This window comes from Phascolarctos cinereus, unplaced genomic scaffold (assembly GCF_003287225.1).
Source record: "Phascolarctos cinereus isolate Bilbo 61053 unplaced genomic scaffold, phaCin_HiC Scaffold_4;HRSCAF=312, whole genome shotgun sequence".
Taxonomy (NCBI): Eukaryota; Metazoa; Chordata; class Mammalia; order Diprotodontia; family Phascolarctidae; genus Phascolarctos; species Phascolarctos cinereus.
This window is the reverse complement of record NW_027555847.1, coordinates 155,064,446-155,088,862: the sequence shown is the minus strand read 5'-3', so window position 1 is coordinate 155,088,862 and position 24,417 is coordinate 155,064,446. Positions and strand designations below refer to the sequence as shown.

The following is a 24,417-nucleotide window of genomic DNA, read 5'->3' as shown; positions in this document are numbered from 1 at the left end:
GGCCTAGCCATTCCAGGTCTTAAATTGTATTATAAAGCAGCAATCATCAAAATTGCTTGGTACTGGCTAAGAAAAAGAGTGGTGGATCAGTGGAAGAGGTTAAGTATGCACGACATAGAAGTCAATGACTATAGTAATCTAGTATTTAATAAACCCAAACACCTTATCTTCTGGGATAAGAACCCACTCTGAAAAAAAACTGCTGGGAAAACTGGAAAAGAGTATGGCAGAAATTAGGCATTGATCGAAATTTCACACCATACACCAAAATAAAGTCAAAATGGGTTCATGATTTAGATAAAAAGGCTGATACTGTAAGCAAACTGGGAGAGCAAGAAATAGTTTACCTATCGGATTTATGGAGAATAGAAGAATTCATGACCAAACAAGAGACAGAGAACACTGCGAAAAGCAAAATGGATAACTTTGATTATATTAAATTCAAAAGTTTTTGCAGAAGCAAAGCCAATGCAACTGAGATTAGAAGGAAGGTAGAAAATTGGGAAAGAATTTTTACAACCAGTCTCTCTGATAAGGATCTCATTTCTAAAATATATAGAGAATTAAGTCAAATTTATAAGAATGCAAGTCATTCCCCAGTTGATAAATGGTCAAAGGATATGAATAGGCAGTTCTCAGATGCCATCTATAGTCATATGAAAAAATGCTCTAAATCACTATTGATTAGAGAAATGCAAATCAAAACAACTCTGAGGTACCACATCACACCTATCAGATTGGCCAAGATGACAAAACAAGAAAATAATAAATGTTGGAGAAGATGTGAGAAAATTGGAACACTAATGCATTGTTGGTGGAGTTGTGAAATGATCCAACTATTTTGGAGAGCAATTAGGAACTATACACAAAGGACTATAAAAACATGCATACTCTTTGACTCAGAAATAGCACTTCTAGAGCTATATCCCAAAGAGATCATAGGAATGGGAAAAGGACTCACATATACAAAAATATTTCTAGCAGCTCTTTTTGTGGTGGCAAACAGTTGGAAATTGAGAGGGTGCCCATCAATTGGGGAATGGCTGAACAAGTTGTGGTATATGAATGTAATGGAATGCTATTGTGCTATAAGAAATGATGAACAGGCTGACTTCAGAAAAACCTGGAAAGACTTGTATGGCCTGATGCTGAGTGAAGTGAGCAGAACCAAGAGAATGTTGTACACAATAACAGCCATGTTGTGTGATGACTACTATTGATAAACTTAACCCTTTCTAGCAATACAAGGATCTAAGATATCTCCAAAGGCCTCACGATGGAAAATGCTATCTACGTCCAAAGAAAGAACTATGGAGTTTGAATGCAGATCGAGGCATGTTATTTGCTTTTTTTTTTCTTCCTCCTATTGGTTCTAATTCTTACTTACAACATCACTAATGTGAAAATATTTAATAGGAATGTATATGTATAGCCTATATAAGATTGTGTGTCATCTTGGGGAGGTGGTGGGGAGGAAGGCAGGGAAAAATTTTAAACTCAAAAGCATATGAAAGTGATTGCTGGCAAATCAAAATAAATTAATAAAAAAAGAGAAGGAAGTCCAGACAAACTATGCTTAATGCATAGCAATCACCCAATTAAAAAAATGTGTGGTCTGATACAATGGAACTAGAATCACAAAATCTGGGTTCAAATATTGTGTCTGCCACTTACTACCTATATAACCTCAGGCAAATCACCTAACCTCTCTGGGCCTGAATTTTCTCATCTGAAAAATGAAAGTGATTTCTGAAGTCCCTTCTAGTTATATTAATTGCCTTTGTTTACCATAGAATAAAAGAAAATTACACTTTCCCAGCAGAGATATAGATAAGATGAATTCTTCTTAAGGCTTTCATGTGAAATATCACCTAAGATTATGCATAGACAAAATTAATGCACCTAGAATAAGAAGGGAGGTGGTCAAAGAGGAAAAATAACAACTTTGTGTCAAATTTCTCTAAGGATTTGGTATCCAAGACGCATAAACAATAAATATATGTAAGTCTAAAAGCCATTCCCCAATAGACAAGTGGTGAAAGGATATGAACAAATGATTCTCAAAAGAAGAATTGCCAATTATTCACAACCACATGAAAGAATACTCCAAATCAGTAATAATAACAGAAATGAGGTACATGGCTGTAACAGAACATTACTATGCTGTCAGTGAACATGATAAGTACAGAGAGGCAGGAAAAAACTTAGAATTGTTACAAAATGAAGTAAGTAGAGCCAGGAAAACAATATATATAGTCACTACAACAATGTAAATAAAAAGAACAACAATCACAAAACCATCAAAACTCAATGTTGCAAATCTAGAAAGACCAAACTTGGCCCCAAATAAAAGACATGAGAAAATGTCTTCCCCACTCCTTTGCAAATTTGGGGGTGCATAGGTGTGGAACATTGCATATAACATTAGATTTTTTTTCAATATGTTGATATTTTTGCTAATTTTTTCTCTTTTTTGAAAAAAATTCTTCATTATAAGGGAAAGCTCTTATAAGTATAAGGAGAGAGTGGGAGAAAGATATAAGAGAAATGTAGGCAATGTAAAAAGAAAAGATACCAATAAAATACTTTCAAAAGGAAAAATTAACAATATGTAGCTGTAAAACTAAAAAGATAAATCATAAGTGAAATCTCATATCAGAATCTGTTAAGTAAGGCAATATAAATTCAATCACAGGGAAAATTGAAATTGATCCAAAGGGACATACATTATTAGCTGTTACATGGCAGAAAAGACACAAATCTTTCTCATTAGACCTATTTGTTTGCTGAAAATCATGTGTCCCAGTAATTTCTATTTCTCCTTAGACTCATGTGTTTCTCTGCTCCTTCTGCCTGTTTAGGTTGGCTTTTTTCTTGTTTTTCTATTCTGTCTTTCATTCTCTCAGCTAAGTGCACTCTCTGCCTCATCAAGGTTGGAGCTCTGTTATGCTTAGCACCTCTTGACACTCCATGTATCCCTCAAATCAACCAATTTCTACAACCAACTATCAAATCTTTATCTAGGTTTACACTGTGACCTGAATAGTACAGGGTGCTTCAGGGAATACAAAACACATGATATTCTATTCAATTCAACAAGCCTTTATTAAGCTCCTACTATGTGTAAAAGCACCAGCATGGAGTAAAGGATAGCATAGGGGATTCTTTTTTGTAATTTGGGGAAGTCTATGGATCCCTTCTCAGAATATTTGCCCCTTGCATTCCTAATTGAAGGAAATAGTAAATTTCAATTGATGAAAATCAAAACATATGTTTTCCCATCCAACTTCACTAACTCCTTGATATCTATGCATGGATCCCAGGTAAATAACCCCTGGGATAGAGGGTCAACATTGAAGTTAGGATGAACTGGATTTAAGTCTTGCATTTGACATCTGTGGACTGTGTGATTCTAAGCAAGTTACTTAATTTCTCATTACACTTGTTCTCTCCACCCACAGCTCTCGTAAGTTTCTTAAGTTGCATCCAGTTACTGATATTATCTGCATTGATAGAGATTCCCTACACAGATGAAATCACTTCCACTGCAAAAATGAGTAAGGCACTATGCTAAGTATGGGGAATACCATAAACAAAAACAACATAGTCCTTGCCCTCAATGAGCTTACATTCTACTATGGGAGATGTACTGTGTTCTCAGACAAGTAAATGCAATGCCTATGCAAAATAAATACAAAATATTGGGGGGGAAACGGACAGGGAGAGTACCAACAACTGGGAAGATCAGGACTGGCTTTCCATAGGAAGGATGAGCTGTTTCTTTTATTTTTTTAATTAAATTTATTTTATTTTGAATTTATAAAACAAGCATTTCCACAACATAGCATGATAAAAAAGATGATTGCAAATGAAACTACAAACCTATTACATACAACTTGCTATTCCTTTTAAATATATCATAGTTATCATGTAAATTTCTCCCCCCCTTTTTATTATTTTTAGGCAATTGGGGTTAAGTGACTTGCCCAGGGTCACACAGCTAGTAAGTGTCAAGTGTTTGGTCTGAGGCCGGATTTGAACTCAGGTCCTCCCAACTTCAGGGCCAGTGCTCTATCCACTGCACCACCTAGCTGAACTCCCCCCCCCTTTTTTTAATTCCCCTCCTATACTAGATATGGCTACCATTAGACACAAATGTGTGTGTGTGCAAATTCATTCTATGCCTACTTCTATTTTTCAGTTTTCTAAACTGTTTCAATGACAACTGAGGGATAGCCCTCATAAGATATGGATTCTGCCAGCAAGCAGTTTACAATCTGGTTGAGAAGACACATTGCATAACAAAGTCTCTTTCTCTCAAAAGATCGATATCCCTGGAGTTGGAGGAGTTCACAAAGTATCTGATCCCCTTGCATATTCTTTGTTAAAAGGCCTAAGCTATATTAAGGATGTTTTGTTTTTCTTCCAGTTTTTTGAGAAAATGGTTAAGATTGAATTATAGGACTATCTGTAATGACTTCTTTGAAATGTCCCTCAACTATCCCCTTGAGATGAGAGTAGGGCACCATCACATAATTTCAAGTGAGGAAAGGAATGAAAGTTATTTGAAAAAAAAAGAAAGAACAGATGATCAAGCAGTTTGTCTCAAAAATATTTATTATTACTAGCAACAATTGGTAGAGGTAGGCAGTTTAGTGAATAGAACACAGGACTTAGAGTCAGAAAGACTTGAGTTTGAACTGTTACTCAAATACATACTAGCTGTGTGGCTAGTATATATTTAACAAACCTTAAAGTGCTATATAAATGCAAGCTATTATTAGAGCACTTTATAGTTACCAGGCATTTTGCAAGCATTATCTCATTTGATCCTTACAACCACAATGAGAAATCGTTAGTAGCAATATTTTTTATCCCTCAGCTTAAAGAAGTTTAGAAAGTGATATATCCAGGATCATTTATGCCCATAGTCTTAAAGAATCTGAGTCTCCAAGAGGAGGCTAAATTGTGCATAATATACCTTTCTTAAGAAGATGAAGAAATACGTCATATACATTAGAAAGATTTACATCCAAAGAGAAATAAACTTGTAAGGTTTTTTTAAAAGATAAACCCACAAGTTACATAGCAAACAAAGACAGGGTTAACATTCAAACTCAGTGTTCATACTCTGAATCCAGGGTTCTTTCTACTATTTAACATCTTTGGAAACTAATCATTCTGCATTTAGTGTTCATTTCTATTCAAGAAATAATTCAACTTAAGCTAGAAATCTCCTGTTATAACCCTGAGTCTTTGGTAAATATGTATATGTGTGTGTATTATATATAGTTAAGGGGGGGGTAGTAATCCAGAAAAAAATCCAACTTCACTTTTTTTTTAACTTTCCAATTAATTCCAGAATAAGTCAAAGCACACTTTTCTTTTATTAAATTTATACATATCATCACAAAACTAGGAAGGAAGAAGTAATTTGTGCTCTACTCTATCAACATCTAACTCAAGGTTTCACTTCTCTCAAAAGAAGTATTTGATAAGTGGGCACTTTGAAATTGTCCATCAACTGGAAAATGACTTTTAAAAATTGAATACATGGGGGGGGCAGCTAGGTGGCACAGGGGATACAGCACTGGCCCTGGATTCAGGAGGACCTGAGTTCAAATACAACTTCAGACACATAACACTTACTAGCTGTGCGACCCTGGGCAAGTCACTTAATCCCCATTGCCCAACCAAAAAAACAAAACAAAACAAAAAATTGAGTACATGAGTGCAATGGAACAATACTATTCCATAAGAAGCAAAGAAGAATTCAGAAAAGGATGAGAAGATATATGAACCGATGCAGTGTGAAAAAAGCAGGACCAAGAAAAACATGAAAACAACATATACAATGACTACAATAATATAAATAATAAAATACCTAAACTCAATACTATAGAATTATGATGATCAAGTTCGGTCCTATAGAAGAGTTAATGAAATACACCTCCCTTACTTGTTTGAAGAAATGCAGAATATTGCATATGCTAACAGAGTTGGTTGGTATCCTGATTAGTTTTATAGAACTGATGTTTATTTTTTCTTTTCAAAAAGTATTGGTTGAAAAAGAATGGCCTGATGACGAGGAGAAGGGGAGAGACATATTTGGAAATGTAGATGATGTAAAAACAAAAGATATCAATAAAAGCTTAAAAGGAAGAAGACAGGAAGAAAATCTTAAGAGCACAGAGTCTCAGAGAATCTAAAAAAATAAGAAAAATAAAATAAAAACATAAGAAATATTAAGAAGGAAGGAGTAGACTAATGTGTCAAATAATGCAAAGAGTTCAAAATGATGAGGAAAAAGGATAAGGTCATTGGATTTAGTCATAAGAAATTAAAAAGGAAAGGGAAGAGATATAACTTTTTATTTATCATGGTGTGTAAAATACTTGGAACAAGCAATGATTTTGATGTGGTTTTATATGGTGACAGCAATTATCATATGTGTGTGTGCTTTTCCTAACATTAGGATGACTGAAATCTGATCTTCACCAAGTAAAATAAGATGAAACTTACTCCCCACATTTTGTTAGTTCTCTTTCAGAATGATGGATTCTGTACCATATATCCGATGTTATATTGCTCTCTTTTGTTGTGTTATGAATTTGGTAGTTTTTAAGAATATTACTCTAAGAAATTGTTCAGAAATTGTAGCACAAAAAGAGCACACTTCAATGACTGTTAGAGCTAGCATATTTTTGGTGTAAGCAATCTTAGTGTTTCAAGGATTGTTCAAGTCAATTAAGAAACAAGATCAGTCACACTGAAGCATAAATGAAAGTATGGTTTACAATAAAAAAAATAACACCAATAATTAACAAACTATTATTGTGAAATGGATTAATTAATTCTCAGAAAACAAGCAAAAACTTTCAGAGAGACCTAGCCACTGGAGGAGTTATTAATGACTCTTCTTCAGTATGGTATAGACTTCTTGAAATCAGAATAATACAAAGACCAGTGGGGGGAAAAAATAGCAACTAACCACTGTCATGAAGAAGAAAAAAAACACTTGTCAAGAGCAAGACAATACAAAGACTAGAGCACTAAAGTTTAAGAGGAAGTACTTTTTTAGTAATGAAATTCCATTTTTCAGACAAGGATCTATATACCAAAGCTGTAGTCAGAAATCTATCTTAGCCTACAAGAGTTGAGCATCTTTGTCAGGAAGTTAGCAGTGCAGTGAATAGAGTACTAGGCCTGGAATCAAGAAGACCTCAGACATTTATTAACTGTGTGATGCTTGGCAAATCACTTAACTGCTGGTTTCTTCATCTGTAAAATGGGGATAATAATACCTCCCAGGGTTGTTGGGAGGGTCAAATGATGTAATAATTAAAACGTGCTTAGAATAATTCCTAGCACACGTTAAGAGCTATAGAAATATTAACTATTATTAATCCTCCCTTTAAATGTTTTAGGTATTTTTTACTTTCACTTTCACTTTACGTTTTACTCAGTGGGGAGAAGTCTTTTCCCCATTGAGGGAATGATGATGAACTCTGATAAACATATTGACATACTGGGAAGCAGAATTGTTCCAGAATTATATAAATTCCCAAGTGGAGATGGACTAGCACAACAAGACATCATACCAATGTTGCAAAAGTTAAGAAGCTTACCAAGAGATAAAGATAAACCTTCTTCAGCAGCATAGCAATTCACCAGACTTAAACTCCTGAAAACCTATGGGCTGTAATTAAGAGCTAGGCTGTTTGTGAAAGGTAAGGCTAATATCCAAATGTTATAAAAGTGTGGTTTCACAATGAAGAATGGAAGAGTGTGTCAAAATCTTATGAATTCAATGCTAAGCCATGTAAAATGAGTAATAACCACAAAATAAGCATATGTTGCATATTTAAAGTTTTTAAGACTTAAAAAGTTTAAGTTTTATAGTCTATGTCAATACATTTAATCATTTTGTTATGTACCACTTAATTTGCACACCACTGGATAGTCATCAACCATAGAGAGTAGCTACAATGTATGAATAATAGCATTTGAGATACTCAAAAGTACACAAAAGAAAATCTATAAAAAGTGCCAGGTCTAAAACCCATGGCCTTATATACCAATACAAATGCAGATAGATAGATAGATAGATAGATAGATAGATAGATAGATAGATAGATAGATAGAGTTAACATGCAAGATGAACTAATAAGCCTAACACAATAAGGCAAATATGATTTCCTAAGTATCTTTGAATTTTGATTGGCTGATACCCCTGACCAGAATATGATTCTAGGAGAGTAAAAAAACTTTTTTTTCAAAACAAAATAGGCAAAAGAAGTGAGGTGGGATGGGGCAAAGTGAGCAACATATAATTGTATATCAAGAAATTAAATTCATGTGAGGAAATCCAAGAATCAGGGAATGGGGAAGCATGACAGAAAGAACTTAGGTGAAAGTCAGTGGGGTAGAATCAGAAGCAATAAGTTGATGATAGGACAGCTAGGTAGTACAGTGGATAGATCAATGGCCTTGGAGTCAGGATGTCCTTAGTTCAAATCCAGCCTCAGATACTTATTAGCCATGTGACCTTGGGTAAGTCACCTAATCCCAATTGCCATTAAAAAAAAAGTCACTGGCATATACTTTCAACCACCTGGACAGGAAGATGAAATATCAGAGGAATTCAGGAAATATGATATAACTTTTCTTTCTACCTCACAAAAGACTTTTTCAGTCTGGTGAAATCTATCAACCTCCTCTCAGAATTATATTCTTAAATGCATAAAATAAAATACACAGGATTACAAAGAAAACCATTTTATTGAAATAGTTATTAAAATATAATTTAAAACAAGTTAATGGACCCCCACATTAAGAACCTCTATCCTAATTCCTCAAATAGGTCCTTAGAACATCACTGAATTAAAACACAATAGAATCCCACAGAAATTCATAGCCAGAAGGAACCTTAAAGAGCACAAAAACAAAAAATGTTAATATGCATCAGAAGCTCCATATCTTTCACAAATTAACAGATGATAAATCCCTGTACTACAAATAATGATCTCAAAATATTCTTACGGATTCAATAAATAAACTGTACTGGAACAGAGCATTTTCACAGACAAAACTGTTGCCTGTAGTCACCTGGATATCATATTTATTCATAAAAGATTAAGAACATTTTTATGGATGTCATTTGAACAGGTATTCATAATCTCCAAGTCACATGGAATGAAAAACTTTCAAAACATAGAGACCTAGCAGAAGAAATCAAAACCATCTGGGAACCAGATGAGATATGTCTCGTCCCTGTCATCCTATCTCTTACTGGAGTGGTTCCAAGGATGCTTTCAGGGAGCCTACAGAAGATACGCTTACGTCCTAACACTTTTATTCAATTACAAAAAATGGCTTTTTTGTCCATCTGTACAAGTATCCCACAAACCAATAAACAAAACAGCAGTAATATAACAATTTATCTCAAGACCATTCTTATATGAGTTAAATCAAATACAAAATTAGGATGATGGTAATAATGATAACTGGCACTTATACAGTATTAGAAGGTTTGCAAAGCATTTGACATTCATTATTTCACTGGGTCTGTACAAAAGCCCTGTGAACTAGCTTGTGCAGGTGTCATTGTTCCAATACCTTATTCCAAAATGAGGAAAGTGAGGCTCAAAGAAGTTAAGAAGTCAGCATGGAGCAATGGAAAAAGTGCTGGATTTGGAAACCAAAAGACCTCAGAATCCAGTCTCTTACCTTTACTACTCTTTTGACTTTGAGGAAATAACTTAACCTCTCAGGACCTCAAGTGTCCTTATCTATAAAATCAAGATGGACTAGATGATGGGTGAATACTTTGCCCAGTGTCTGGACCATAGTAGGCACTTAATAAATGCCTACATAATAAATAAATTCACCGTAAATTGGTGAATCTATGATTCTGTTACTTACCTGGAATCAAATAACTTAGTAAGAGTCAAAAGCAAGATTAAACTCAAGTCTCCCAGACTCCAAGTTCAAAATTCAACCTTTTCCAACCTGCGCCTCAATAAAAATCCACTGTACATGGTTAGTCTCTACTTGAAAATCTCATATGGCAAAGAAGTCAAACTTTCCAAGCAGCCTATTCCCACTCCAGTTTTTGGATAGCTCAATTTGTTAGAAAGTTTTCTTTATATCTAGCCTAAATATGTTTCTTTGAAACTACCACTCACTGTGACTAGCTCTGCCTTCTAAAGTCAAGCAGAATAATATCCCACTAGTATTCTCATCTCTAAGCTAAACCTTCCTAATCACTTTCTCTAACCAGTCTTCATATTGCATGGTCTCAAAGATCCTTTCCATCCTAGTTACTGCCCATCTCTTCACCAACTTTCCTAAACGTGGTCCTCAGAAGTAAACATTGTATTGCAAAAGTAGTATGAGCAAGGCAGAGTAAAATGGAATTATCACCTCTCTTATTTTAGAAACAATGCCTTTGTAGCCTACTGCTACAAACCACCATAATATATGTGTGTGTATGTATATATGTATATGTACATATGTATCAGCATATATACACACACATATGTGTGTTATTGTTTAGTCATTTTCAGTCATGTCTGACTCTTCATGACCCCTTTAGGGGTTTTCTTGGCAAAGATACTGGAGTAGTTTGCCATTTCCTTCTCCAGCTCATTTTATAGATGAGGAAACTGAGACAAACAGGGTTAAGTGACTTACCCAGGGTCACACAGCTAGTAAGTGTCTGAGGCCAGATTTGACCTCAGGAAGAGAAGTCTAACTCCAGGCCTAGCACTCTATCCACTGTACCACCTCATTGCTATCTATCTATCTATCTATCTATCTATCTATCTATCTATCTATCTATCTGTTTTAGCAACAACTGCTGCTTAGCCATGCCTCATTTATCATTGTTGTTGTAGTGTTCATTTCTTGAACCTAAGCAGAGGTTTTTATATTTATCCCCATTAAATTTTCATATTAGATTTCGCCCATCCTTCTAACCAGGATCTTTGTTGAATCCCATCATCTAACATGCTATCTAACCCTGTCAGCTTTGTGTCATCTGTAGATTTGATGAGTATGCCATCTATGCCTTCCTCCAGCTTATTGATAAAAATATGAAATAGCCTAGGGTCATGGACAAATCTTTGGGATACTTCACTAACAACAACAACAACAACAACAACAACAACATTGCTTTTATAAGAATTTTAAGCCAGCATTTACATGCTTAAATTTTAATTAAAGTGCTTAATTGAATTTTAATTTAAATGCTTAAATAATCATTTATAATACTTTAAGATTTTCCCATCTCCTTACTTTTCAGTTTATCTCATTCTTTCCAAGTTGACATCTACCTCTTAACTAATTTTTGATGGGATCATTCAGACAGATCTGAACCTACCTTGTTACACTATCATCTAGCCTACATTTCTCCATCTTATCCATAAAGGCACTATGAAAGACTTTATCAAGTACTTTATTGAAATCTGGGCATGCCAAACCTATAGTTTTATCCTGATTTCCCTTATTATTTATTATGGGGGGAAAAAGGTTAGTCTGGCATGACCTTTTGGTGTACAGTAATTGATTTCATAATGATGACTAAGTCATGCAGAAATGAATAAATGGTATTTACTCTATTTAAAAGGCAGGCAAATATATAGTGCATTTTATAAACATTACCACTAAAAGTGCATAAAAGAAAAGGGCAAAATGTCAGCTTCCTGGAATATCCATAATGAAGCAATGAAATAATAGCTCTTAAACTGTTATGTAACTATCAGGTATTAATATTATTGACATACATTGTCCAAGAGTTCTACTAGTTATACTCTGCCTGAGGGAGCACGAAGTGAAAAAAGCCAGTTCAACTAACTTATAAAGCTCACCACTAAATGGTTATTTTGAGTAGCTAGGTGCCACAATGGATAGAGTGCTGGGCCTGACGTCAGGAAGACTCATCTTCATGAGTTCAAATCTGGCCTCAGACACTAACTAGCTGTGTGACCCTGGGCAAGTCACTTAACCCTCTTTGCTTCAGTTTCCTCATCTGTAAAATGAGCTGGAGAAGGAAATGGCAAAAACCCACTCCAGTATCTCTGCCAAGAAACCCCCAAATGGGGTCACAAAGGGTTGGCCATGGCGAAACATCATCATCAAATAGTTTAGTTCTTAAAAACTCTCTCAGTGACTCCTCTAGGACGGGTGTCCCTACTTGTTAAATACTGTTCTACTGGAGAGAACACAGGGTTGGAAATCAGCTTTAGAGTCTATTCTTAGTCAAACCTTGAGATTCTCCATGACCCTGGGCAAGTTTAACCTCCTAGCTCTCTACAAGTCAGTTAAGGATTATCTGTTATTCTATTATATCTTATTCTATCTGTTATTCTATTCTATTTGTCTATATTCTCTAACTACTACAAAATCCTCTGGTAAGTATAAATTAGAAGATGTTTGCAAAGCACTTGGAGCTCCCTAAAAGAGAAGACATGTATGAATACAGGATGCTAATATCATCATCCTATAACTATCTAAGTCCCAGGGACAGGTAGTAGGGACCGTGTAAAACATAATTCTGGATTTTTTTTAATTCTAAAGTTGTTTTCTTGATTCCAATGTTGACCTAAGTCATCAATCTCAGTTGAGTACTGGAAAGTCGAGAAGCAAGATGCATACATACACACCTACATACATACATACATACATACATACATACATACATATGTTTTCCTAGCTATCTGTCTTTTATAGGTATTAACCAGAAAATTAATGTGAAGTGCCTTGAGTTCCTCCAATGCATAGCATGAAGGCATTATTACATAATCACTACTGACTATGGCAATGGCTGTCTCCTTGGAAAACCAAAAATAGTAACATTACTCTCTTCAGACTGATCTCAGCCCATCAGTAGAAATTGAGGTTCATTCACATTCCATTTAACTCTCATAGAACTTTCCTGAAAGTTTCTTGGCATACCTCTGATCACTCAAACATTTCAAGGTAGCCATAGAAATGATTGCATGAGAGAAATGGTTCTGTATAACTTACTGAATGAAAGATCAGAGTTGTCAGTTCTCACTGTTATCATATTATTTTAATTTTTCCTTTGACCTATTTTATCTCTTTCCTTTCTGTTTAAATTGACTTGCCAAAAGAATGTCATTTATTCTATATAACAACAGTAATGTCCATAAAAGAGTGCCTATTCTTTCAAAAGAAACATAATACTACCAATAGATTAGATGTTAAGGTTTGCAAAGCATTTTACAGATAATTTCTTATTTGATCCTCACAATAACCCCATGAGGGAGGTGCTATTTATTACCCCCATTTTACAGGTGAGGAAACTGATCAAAGACTTGCCTAAGGTCCCACAATTAGGAAGTATATGAGGTAACATTTGAATCCAGATCTTGAATCTAAGCCACACGCCTTATCAATAACTTACATTTGCATGGTAATTTGCAATTTATAAAAAAAAAAAAGTTCACATACATTAATCTATTGGATCCCTCAACTACCCCGTTATGTACATGAGATGAATATTGTCCCTACTTTACAGATGAGGAAACTGAGGTTCAGAAAGGTTGATGACCAGATTAAAGTCAGAGCTATCTTGACAGAGGCAGCTCCATCCCTTTCCACTACAGTTTACTGTCTCCCAGTAGAATATATCCATTTGAATTTTTTTCCTATTAGCACTATAGAGATTGTACAAGTTTATCTAGATTGCGTTACTTTTAACCTGTGACACTTGCACGCTGCACTTTCCAAATGGTAGGCTGAGGTGGGGGCATTCAGTACCCAAGTATGGAAGTGAGAAATACTAACTAATAACATTGAATTTATTATTACAGGGCCAAGCAGCCTTAGGCAAAATATTAGCAGAATATAAGTTTAAAATATGAGCTGGCACCCTGTCCTCTGTGAAAAAGAACCCATAAAATAGTAGGAATCACATTTAGGATCCCTAAAGTATTTAAATTCAAAGAATTATAAAACGATAAAACTGGGAGGAACATTACAGACTTAGTGGTTTCTATAATGAGGACCACAAAGTTCCAGGGGGGACGGAGTGCAAGGAGACCAGGAATTCATTCACACGATACTAAGCATTATCATTTTGATCTTCATTTAGCTTTAACAAACCATCATGTGGAGGTCTGTGGAATATTGACATTAAAAATCAGTTTTCGTACAAGCAAATGTTAGGAACCAGTGATCTAAACTAACCCTCTCATTTTACAGGTGAAGATTCTGAGGCCCAGAGGTGTAAAGTGATTTGCCCTAGGTTTTAGAGACAGATGATCTGGGTTCAAATCTCACCTCTGCCACTTAACTATCTGTGTGACTATGGATAAGTCACTTAACCTCTGGGCCTCAGTTGTTTCATCTATAAAATGAGAAGTTTGGACTAGATGATGTCAGAGCTTCCTTTCAACTTCAAATCTATGATCCTATGATTAAAATGGTTTTAGAGGTAGAGCCAAGACTATTATACAAACCTCTTGTATTCTAGTTCCTAATCCAATACATATATACATATGTAAAAGTGTATGTATATGTGTGTGTGAAGAACTCTTCTGTCTCTTACCTGCTAAAGGATTCCAAACCATTTCACAGACATTCCTTCACTGTTATTGTTGTTCAGCTGTTCTGTTTTGTCTGATCCTTTGTGGACCATACCACATGAATGTTGTCCATGGGGTTTTCTTGGCAAAAATAGGAAGTGGTTTGTCATTTCCCTCTTCAGTGGATTAAGGCAAACGGGTTAAGTACCTTGCCCAGGGTCACATACCTAGTGTGTGTCTAAGGCTGGATTTCAACTCAGAACTTCCTGTCCACTGAGCAACCTGGCTGCCTCATTCCTTCATTACTCTTAAAACACTTCACAGGCCTCACAACATCCCAATGAGTAAATAAGTGACAAATAAAACACATTGTGTGGGGTCTTTGCCTCTTCTCATGAAGGATTCACAATGCGAGGTAAAGCTAAAGAAAGTCATCTGCTTTACTAAGCCCCCAAATCTCCGACATTTTAGGTTTGGGGATACTTTGACTACTGACCCTTACTCAAACCCAGGAAAGCACCAAAGGAAAAGTTATGAACAAATAATCTCCAGGAACCAACCCGTTGGATTTGTGAGAGTGACTGGGAAGCTACATTGCCCCAAGGTGCAATAAAGTCAATACCTGATCCTATCCTGGGGATGTTAGACTATAAAAAGGATGAAAGTGATGAGAGACAGCGAGTGTAGCCTGGGGAAGAAAAGAAAGGTCCATAAAGTGATTGGAATCCCTCAATATGGTCAATAATGCAGCTTCCTTTGGCTAGAAAGATAAGCTATAAAATAGGAGGCCTAGAAAACAAGGAGGATATGGGAGAAACTAAAATCATCAAACTCCACCTGCCCTCCCAAAAAAAACTTCTAAATTTTAACACTCCAGAGCCTACAAAATGTTCCTAGTCAGAAAGGACTGCAACTTTTAACCAAGAATACATTTTCACAACTGGATATTGAAATGGCTACAAACACAGCTTTGTAAGATGCAAATAGTGACAGACCTTGAACCCTGGTAGCTCTAGGGAGTTGTCCCCTTATGTTGTCTCAACATTCCATTACTTGCTTGTAACTATATATATATATATATATATATATATATATATATATATATATATATATATATATAAAATACAGGGCCTTCTACTACTTAATAGCCCTAACTCCCACAAGGAAGTATCACTTTCAGCAAAATACTCGAACATTTTCCTGTGTAGCCAACGAAGGAGATTTGGGAGGTTGGGGGAAGAGAGAAGGGGTTATGGGGTCTTTTGAATTGTTTCACAAAAAGTAATAAAGTCTCCATATTGCAAAGATTGGCCATATGCAATCACATATACACACCACACACACACACACACACACACACACACTCACATATAACCTGTTATACAGTCTGCTTAATACTGTCAATACCTTTACTGATGAGACAAGATGTTTTTCAACAGGCTTATAAGTCATCTTAAATCAGTTATGATGGAAATTTGACTTGCCTTACTTATTAACAAGTCTAGAGTGGTTTATGCAACTACACTAGAAATTTACTTTGCAGTTTTGAAATGTATGTCATATACAATCCAGCACTCTAGGCTCTTTAGTAGAAGATCTGAAAAGCATGGTTGAGCAGTAAAATCTTATACCCTGTTGCAAATCATCTTTTATTTTTATGTCCCTAAAAACAATTTGTTGCACTTGTCAGTCTCTTAGTGACACAACTTTAGAACTGCTAAACCAGGCCAAGAATAAACAACAAATAAGAGCTTTGAAAGCAGAGACCATGGGCCTTTTGTCTCAAGACAAAATTTGAGACTGATTTAATATGATAAGGGGCAATTTATTTGGTGGAAAGAGTACAGACTTGGAGTCAAGAAAAACGTAGCTTTGAATCTTGCTTCCAACACAAACTAGCTGAGTAACTATGGGCAAGTCACAACTTTCCTAAGTCTCAGTTTCTTTATCTGCAAAATGGGAATAATAATACCTATGCCACTCTACCTCATGAGGTTGTTGTGAGAATCAAAAGAAATAAGATGTGTAAAGCACATTGTAAATCTTAAGCCACTGTAAAATGTCTGCTGTTACTAGCCCACAGAGTTTATCAAACAAGTAGAAGAAATCCTGGAAGTGATAACCAGTAGCTTATGTTATTTTGTGAACCATTTTGCCCAAGTCTTTAAAGCTTTGGTCAGAAAGTACTTGTCTGTTTCAAAGTTCTTAGGCTCTTAGTTTTAAAAAGTCTTAAGTAGCTGATTCAAAGGTTCAAACAAAAGTCTTTATTTCTACACATTACAATGATATTCTAGAACTGGATTTAGCACTGCTATAATGAAACTAAGGCAGATTTGGGCGTCCACAGATTCCTTATTTTGTGCAGTAGGCTATGTTTTATTTAATGTTTTATTTAAATGTTTTATTTAAAAATCAAATCAAAAGATTGAGAGTAAAATGTTTGAATAAATCAACTAGGAGAGCTTGATTTTCTCTTGTGTATGTCAAATTTTTATATATTGGGATTCCTTAAATTGAGGTATACCTATGATTTCTGTCCATATTTGAGTTATTTAAAAAAAAAAGAAAGAAAATCCAACTGAATTATAATCATTCTTTTAAAAAAAATTACTTTATTTCCTAAAGTGTTATAAGTTATTTACATAACGTTAATGGAAAATAGTATGAAAGTTGATACGGTAATAGGAAAGATGTTTGCACAGAAGGTTTATAAAGAGAGTCATTGAATGGAAAAGAAATAACTAGTTACATCAGAACTAAAACAAAATCCTATGTCCTGAACATATCTGTAGGTATACACATATATGTTCTTCATTTTCTTGTGTTAAGCAACTCTGGGGCATTAGGATGTATTGGCTACATACCTGGTCTCTTACTTTTCCTTTATAGTTGATAAAATAGTTACTACTTTAAAATAATATTGTTTATTTTGGGGGAAATTTTACTCGTATTTTGTTGCCTGGTATTTCTGCCACAAACAACAACAACCAAAAAAAATCCAAATGTGAAACTTTAGCACCATGCTAAAAAAGGGAGACTTTTTTAAAAATGATTTTGTGTATACTACAGTGACTTTCAATAACATGTCAATGAAATGTCACTCAGTTCATAATGAGACCTGGTATCCATTGAGAGATAAAAATGAAAAATTGCCCAATGAAGAGCCCAGCAGTGAAAAGAAGAACCAGGTAACATGGTACAAGTTTTGAAGGTCGGACAAACTCCTTCAGTCTTGTTTTGTTTTTTGTGTTTTTTTTTAACTTTCAAAGAGTAAAACATTTCAAATGATTCTGTATTGCACTTTACAAAGAACCATTATTAACCCTTATACAGATGAAGAAACTAAGGCAGCAAGAGGTTAACTGATTGAGGCAAGGTCATACAAAACCAGGAAGCAGATCAAAGAATGGAACTCTCTCAATTTTCAAAACTTCCAGGCCTCAGACCTGACCAATAGAATCGAAAGAATTCCTTTCCTATGTCTTTATCCCTATGCTGTACTTACTATCCCACCCCATTTGCTTGCATTTCAAAGGCTTTTACAAATCCAAAGGGAAATAAATCATAGAAAGCAATCAGCAATATGCTTCTGTGGAATGATAATAGTGATAATAGCTTTGTTTAAAAGGAAGAGCCTTTAAAATTAAAAAAAACTACTATTGTGGATAAAAGAGGTAGGATGTTTTAAATATTAACTCATTTCAGGAGCTTCTGTAATAAAAAATCAAGCATATAGAATATCGGTCAGCTTTCTTGTTTTTTTTTTTCAATTAAGAGCTGAAAAAAATAACTAAAGGTCAAAATTCTTCAAGTAGCCTTCTTTTCCCCTTGGTCACATATTTATCCCCCAACATGGGCTATTTCTAACTTTATAATGACACTCTAGAATCAAGGAAAAAATTATACATTCAAATTGTATACACTTTTTGTCCTTTTCCTGAGGAGGAAATAGTCAAATTTTAACTCTGTTTTGGTAAGGGCACATGTACCTTGAATGTTACAGTAACACCAAAAAACTCCACTTCATCAGCAATGGGATAGCTAGACCATTTATCCTTCCTTTCTAGCTATCCACTATACCTGTCAAAGAGATGGAAATCTTACAGTATTAAGTAACCTTTCCCATTTGGCCTTCATTAACAGAATACTTCAACTAAATTAGTCCTGAAAATTCCCTTTCTTTCTGATGGAGCTTTAGAAGAAGTGCCATGGAATACGTATCAGGCTATGAAAAATAAAATTAGGAGAACTCCATACTGATATTCAAAGACTACTCCCCCCACCACATGAAATATTCATGTACTACCATCCAGAAGGCCTCTGCCCAAACCCCACTTTCAGGAGATTCTACATTTAATCTAAAAATCAAAAGAAAGATGGGGTAAAGATCCTATTACATATTCCAAAAAGAATCTAACAGAGGTGATCAAGGACTGGGTAGCAGAAAAGATTGATCAGTTACAGCTTAGCAGTGATTTCTGACAAGATAACATGGAATGGGATGTGGGGATAAATAATCTGGCTTCCCAACAGAATCTGAAAAGCTAGAAAATTTCTAGTGTCACTGTTCTTATACCAACACTCATCTATGCACTAACACAGTTTTATCATCCAACTTATTCCCAGGAAATTGTTCAATGGGCAATTAAGATTTATAATCTAAATGGTCTCAAAATTATATCTCTGGGAAGTCAGGTCTAAATTAAATCAGACCAGGCTTTTAGGCTTCCAACTATCACATTTTCCCTTTTGAGCAAGTGCATTTCAATACATAGAACTTCTCCTTTTACAGATCATTTTCAAAATTGTCCCTAGGCACAATCTCCCAGGCAAAATTTGATCTATGGAAATGAAATACGAAAACTGGTTAACTCCAAAACTCGAAGAACAGATATTAACCTCCTTTAACAGATTTCAGAAAGTTAATTCTTTTTTCCAGGGGTTTCCTCCTTTCTATAAAGAACTGTTCTAACTTCTTTTTGCACAATATACATGCTATCTTATAAGGGCTAGTAAATAGGACAGCCTGAAAAAGTAATTCAAACCCAAGTCATGCACAGGTATATACTGTATATGAAATAAATATCCAAGTCCTTGAAACGGAAAATATATATTACATGGCATAGAGACATAGATTTTAAAAAAAAACCTTTTAAAAGGAAAACATTGCTCTCCTGATATGTCCCTGATTAAAGAGATGGATAAGTTACTGATAGATGGATCTAATAATCGGCTGCTTCAGATGCACGTTTTGGGATGTAGTTCACCAATAGAGGGTTACCTGCCAGGCCATGGTTGGGGGGTGGAGTGGGGGATAATGCAGGGAAGGTGTACTTTGGCTAAGGAAGGAATAGTAAGTAGCAGATACTTACATTTCGGTAATGTTCTCTGGGTCAGGGCTGTTTGGTTCCAGTCTTGGAAAGGCCGTGATACCAGGAGAAGGACTGCTGCACCAGATCCGAGTAGTACTGCATGTGCAGGACGTGGGGCAAGCCTGAGAGCCCCTCCAGAAAATCAGAACCAACCAGCAGAAACCCAAGAGCCGCGCCATGCCCGGTCCATGACACTTCTTCCAGGACAACATCCCTAGCCACTGAAGCCAGCCAGAGCTCAAATGTTTTCTACCCCCACCAAACACCCCCCACCCCGCCCCCCGGCCCCCTCTCCAAGCGCCTCCTGCTGCCCACGACCGGCCTGTTCCCACGGGGTCGTTCTTAATTCTACTCCCGGCACTCTGTGAGTCTGTCGCGTCCCGGTGTGCACTGCTCAAAGCGGCGGGAGCAACTGGGGCATTTTGAGCCTCTTCACAGGGGGCACCACTGGGGATGCTGCCGCTGTTGCATATCCACGCGCCTTCTGTGGGTGGGGACTCAGTTGCCCTCCTGGGGGCTCACGACTGTGCCAAATCCGGGATGAAGACGGACGGACTGAGTCTTGAGCAGAAGGAGGATGTGAGGTGGAAGATATGGCCGCAGCACCTTGAGACTGTGAGGCAAACAGATACACGGATGAGATGGAGAAGGGGACCAACGTTGCTTGTGACGGACATGCTCCCTCCCACAACTCCATCCAACCCGTAGTGCCACCCCTAGGAGTGGGTCGTGGCCCTGACCCCAGGAGGAAAGGAGACCCGATGCCACTCTCAGTGGGGATGCTCCAGCACTGCCCCCCCTCTCCCCGGCTGCGGGCCATGGGGAGGGTGACTGAATCCCCAGGAGCCCTCAGACCCAGGTACATTAAAGAACATGGGACATCCCCGAGCGACTTCATGCCGGGGTAGAGAGGATGCGGTTCTGGGGCAGAGCTGAGCTCTGGCCTCGGGAGGAGGCAGCGGCTTCGCGACGGATCTCCCCCAGATGATGCTGCAAAATCCGCAGCGGCCGCGGTGCCAGCTCAGGGAGCGGGAAGCCAGGGCAGCGGAGCCCCTCGCAGCGCAGCCCCGGCGGCCCAGGCAGGTGGCTGCGCCCAGCAGTCCTACCTGGGGGAGCCGCCGGGGCTGCTCCTGCTCCTCTGCCCCTCCTGCTGTCACCCTTCAGGCAGGCAAGGAGTCGAGCTGCGGGCAGCGGCCCCAGGAGCGCCAGCTAGCTCCTCACCCAGACAGACGGAGTCCGGCGGCAGCGGCGGCGGCGCCTCTCGCCGGCTTAGTGCTCCCGGCGGGAGGCTCTGTCCTCCTCCTCGCACAGCCGAGGATGAAGCAGCCCCAGCTCCCGCTCCAGCCCAATTCCAGGAGCCCCCGCCGCTGCCGCCACTGCTACTGCTGGCAAAGTGACGTGGGGGCTGACGCAGAGCAGGGGCAGAAACTCCAGAAAATTAGTCTGAAATCCAAAAAAAAAAAAAACCCACACCCACACACACACACACACAACCACACAAACCCACAACACCCTCAAGACAAAAGCAACAGAAAGGGGGGAGGAGAAGGGGGGGCGGGAAGAGTAGGGGAGGTACTGCTGCTACTGCCCAGATCCAGATAGCACTAAGCATGTGGGAGTCCACACACACACACACACACACACACACACACACACACACGCACGCAACACCAGAGCGGCCGCGTCCACGCGTCGATACACACACACACACATACACACAATCACTCACCTAGTATATATGTATGTCGTATATAAATTATGTAGATACGGATAAGAAGCTAGATTATAAACTGCTGCTATAACGCTTTCCCAAACCCTTATTCATCCTATCTTTTCTCTTAGTAGCATCAGCTATGTCTCTCTCCTCATACGTGAAATCCACCCTTTGCCCTCTCTGTCCTTCCTTTCCCACTCCTGCCTAAGACACTGAGGGAGCGGTCCTAAGGGGGAAAAGCATGTATATATTTTTAATCTGTGAACTGCGTTGGAAATCCAGTCTATTACCCCAATGTAAGGATGCTTGTGTATTGATCGCCCCTTCCCCCTTCAGCCTGGGGGCAATATCTAAAATCAGCTCAGAGCTCTAGATAAAACAGAGCTTTCCCTATCATCTCCATTGCCCGAGAGAGAACGCTAGGCTCACAGAGCAGGGGGGAAACGCAGCTGGCTTGGCATCCCTTGGTTTCCTCAGTTGCTCCGCAGCAACTTTGGCCTATAGCCCCGGTTATTTTATATTATTTGAACTGGCAGGCTGAAATGACTCCTCCTTGGGAAACAAATCCCCGTTCCTAGGCAATGCCATCAGTATAGACCACGCCAATCCTTCCAAAGGAGATCTCTCCTGTGCCTACCTCCTCCCCACCCCCGCCGCGAATGTGTGCACCTTCTGTGTGCGTACGCTTGTGTGCGAGTGTCTGTGCGTGCGCTCCCAAATCTAAGCCTTATCTGCCTATAGATAAAGAAAACTGCCCTGGGAAAACGGACTGTGAAAAATAATCCTATCCTCTTTCTGATAGTGTAATGAAAGGTAATCGTTTTAAGGACTCAGGTACGTGATGAATGGGTGGCATCAGCATGCCATGTCTAAGAATGTCTCCCCATCCGTGGCTCTTAGAGGGGGTATATTTTTTTTTCCGCAGTAATTTGAAAGGAAGCAAGGGAAAGCCACCGCAGTGCCTGAGACGTCTGAAGGCCCGAGCGCCCCCGTGCGGGAGAGAATCCTCGCACACTGCCTTGCAAAAGCCGCCAGTGCTACTGAGAGAGGTTGCGGTCTGTTTGCTCCTGCGCCAGATGCGTGCCCAGCGGTGCCTTACGCTGCCGCGAGCATCCCTGAGCGTCTGTTCAGCTCATTCCTCTTCTCCCCAGCGCCCAGCCCCAAAATTCGTGAAAGCCACAGCAGAAGCCAAAGCAGAGAGTTGTGACTGGGGCCTGGGAGTGGGAGACTGCATAGAGATGTGAACTAAATCCTGACCTATCCTTTGCACTTTGGGTATGAATCGAAAAGCGAGTACACTTAAAACTGGTTAGTAATTCAACCTCTAGCTGAGGAAAACATAGGGAAAGACTAGAAGTCAGGGTGGAACCCAGGGATGGCCAGTTACTTCTTAAAACGGAGAGGAAAAGGAAAACAAAAGTACATAAACCACCCCCGCCCCTTTGCATTTGCACAGAAATGCCTGCTAGGGTGTTGAAAAATGACCTTGAATTTAACCTCAGGCTCTATTTATTTAAAAATTGGCATATCTACCCTTATTCAATGTTATTCAACTGGGTAGGCTTTGGGTGGTTTCAAGTAGTCTGTATTAGTTCATTTACCCTAGTAAAAAATACTCTTCTGGGAGCAAGGAAAGACCTGGGTTAATCTCACCTCAGACACTAAATTTGTGACCCTTAGGCAAGTCACTGAAATCTCCCTCAGTCTCAGATTAGTCAGTTATAAAATGGGGGTAATAATACTTGTCCTGTAGTCCTTGTCTCAGAGGGTTGTTGCTGGGCTCAAATGAGTTAGTTTATGTAAAACAATTCTCAGACTGTAAAGTACTATTTAAATGTCAATTATTATTATTACATATAGCCCTATGAGAATAGTAGGATTTAGGGGCAGAAGAGCAAAAAAGATTGTAAACAAAGTAGACCTGCTCATTGATTTCAGAAGGGTTAAACAAACTGGAATACATGAATGGATTGCAATATCATTATGTTGTAATAAACAGTGTATATGATGAATAATGAGAAGCATGAAAAGACTTGCAGGAACTGATGCAAATTAAAGTAAGTAGATGGGGGAATATATATATGTGTATTTTATATATACACACACACACACACACACACACACACACACACACACACACACAGCGATAACAAAAATGTCATTAGAAAGAACAACAAAACAATGGAAATTGAATGCTGTGAAATTATAATGACCAACCTTGGTCCCAAAGAAGAGATATGAGAAGACACCTTCCCCACTTCTTTGCAGAAATGGGTGACTATGGATATGGAATACTGAATATAGCATCAAATTTTTTTAATATGTTAGATAATTTTGCTGAATGTCCCCACCCCTTTTTTATTCTTTATTGTAAAGGATGACTCTCTAAAAGGGTAAGTAGAGAGGTGGTGTGAAATGTAAGTGATATAAAAACAAAAGATGTCAATAAAATTATTTTAAAAAGAGAAAAATTTTTGTTTGACTGGTTGGTGGGCCCAAGCCCACCTCTAAATGTAATATGGTGACAGGTGGATTCTACTCGCCCCACTCCCCAATACAAACTCAGGAATGTTGCATTTGTAGTATGTTCTTCTCTGCTCTGTGGAAAGAATATGTTCAGTTTCCAAGCAGCTAAATATTTTTGAAGTAGTTGCTATTATGAATAATAGTAATAATATCATAGCAATAACTCAAATTTTTAGAGCTCTTTAAGGTTTACAAAATACTCTCCTCCCTCAAAAGTCCTATTAGACAAGTAGATGGAGTATTATGGTCCCAT

The 24,417-nt window shown here is 37.8% G+C and overlaps 2 protein-coding genes across 5 annotated transcripts in view; one reads left to right on the top strand and one right to left on the bottom strand.

The window, feature by feature from the left end:
- NTRK2 (neurotrophic receptor tyrosine kinase 2) overlaps positions 1 to 20,178 on the bottom strand; it is a 414,935-nt gene extending 394,757 nt beyond the window's left edge. For all 4 annotated transcript variants that reach the window (XM_020966953.2, XM_020966954.2, XM_020966955.2 and 1 more), the window contains exon 1: positions 19,925 to 20,178. In XM_020966953.2, the coding sequence (XP_020822612.1) occupies positions 19,925 to 20,136 (212 nt within the window). In that variant the 5' untranslated portion in view covers positions 20,137 to 20,178. The remainder of the gene's footprint in view (positions 1 to 19,924) is intronic.
- A 355-nt stretch (positions 20,179 to 20,533) lies between these two features.
- Positions 20,534 to 24,069, top strand: LOC144456825 (uncharacterized). Its single transcript, XM_078152674.1, has 2 exons — positions 20,534 to 20,783; positions 22,564 to 24,069. Exons 1-2 carry the CDS (start codon positions 20,566 to 20,568, stop codon positions 22,880 to 22,882), a joined length of 537 nt encoding a protein of 178 aa, XP_078008800.1. The 5' UTR covers positions 20,534 to 20,565; the 3' UTR covers positions 22,883 to 24,069.
- The last annotated feature ends 348 nt before the right edge of the window (positions 24,070 to 24,417 follow it).

Bases quoted from the DNA above. Each gene is read 5' to 3' on its own strand.
- LOC144456825 (XM_078152674.1), top strand. From the start codon at position 20,566: ATGGAGAAGGGGACCAACGTTGCTTGTGACGGACATGCTCCCTCCCAC. The intron at 20,784-22,563 runs GTACATTAAAGA...TTTTTTCCGCAG, and splicing joins CCAGGAGCCCTCAGACCCAG to TAATTTGAAAGGAAGCAAGG.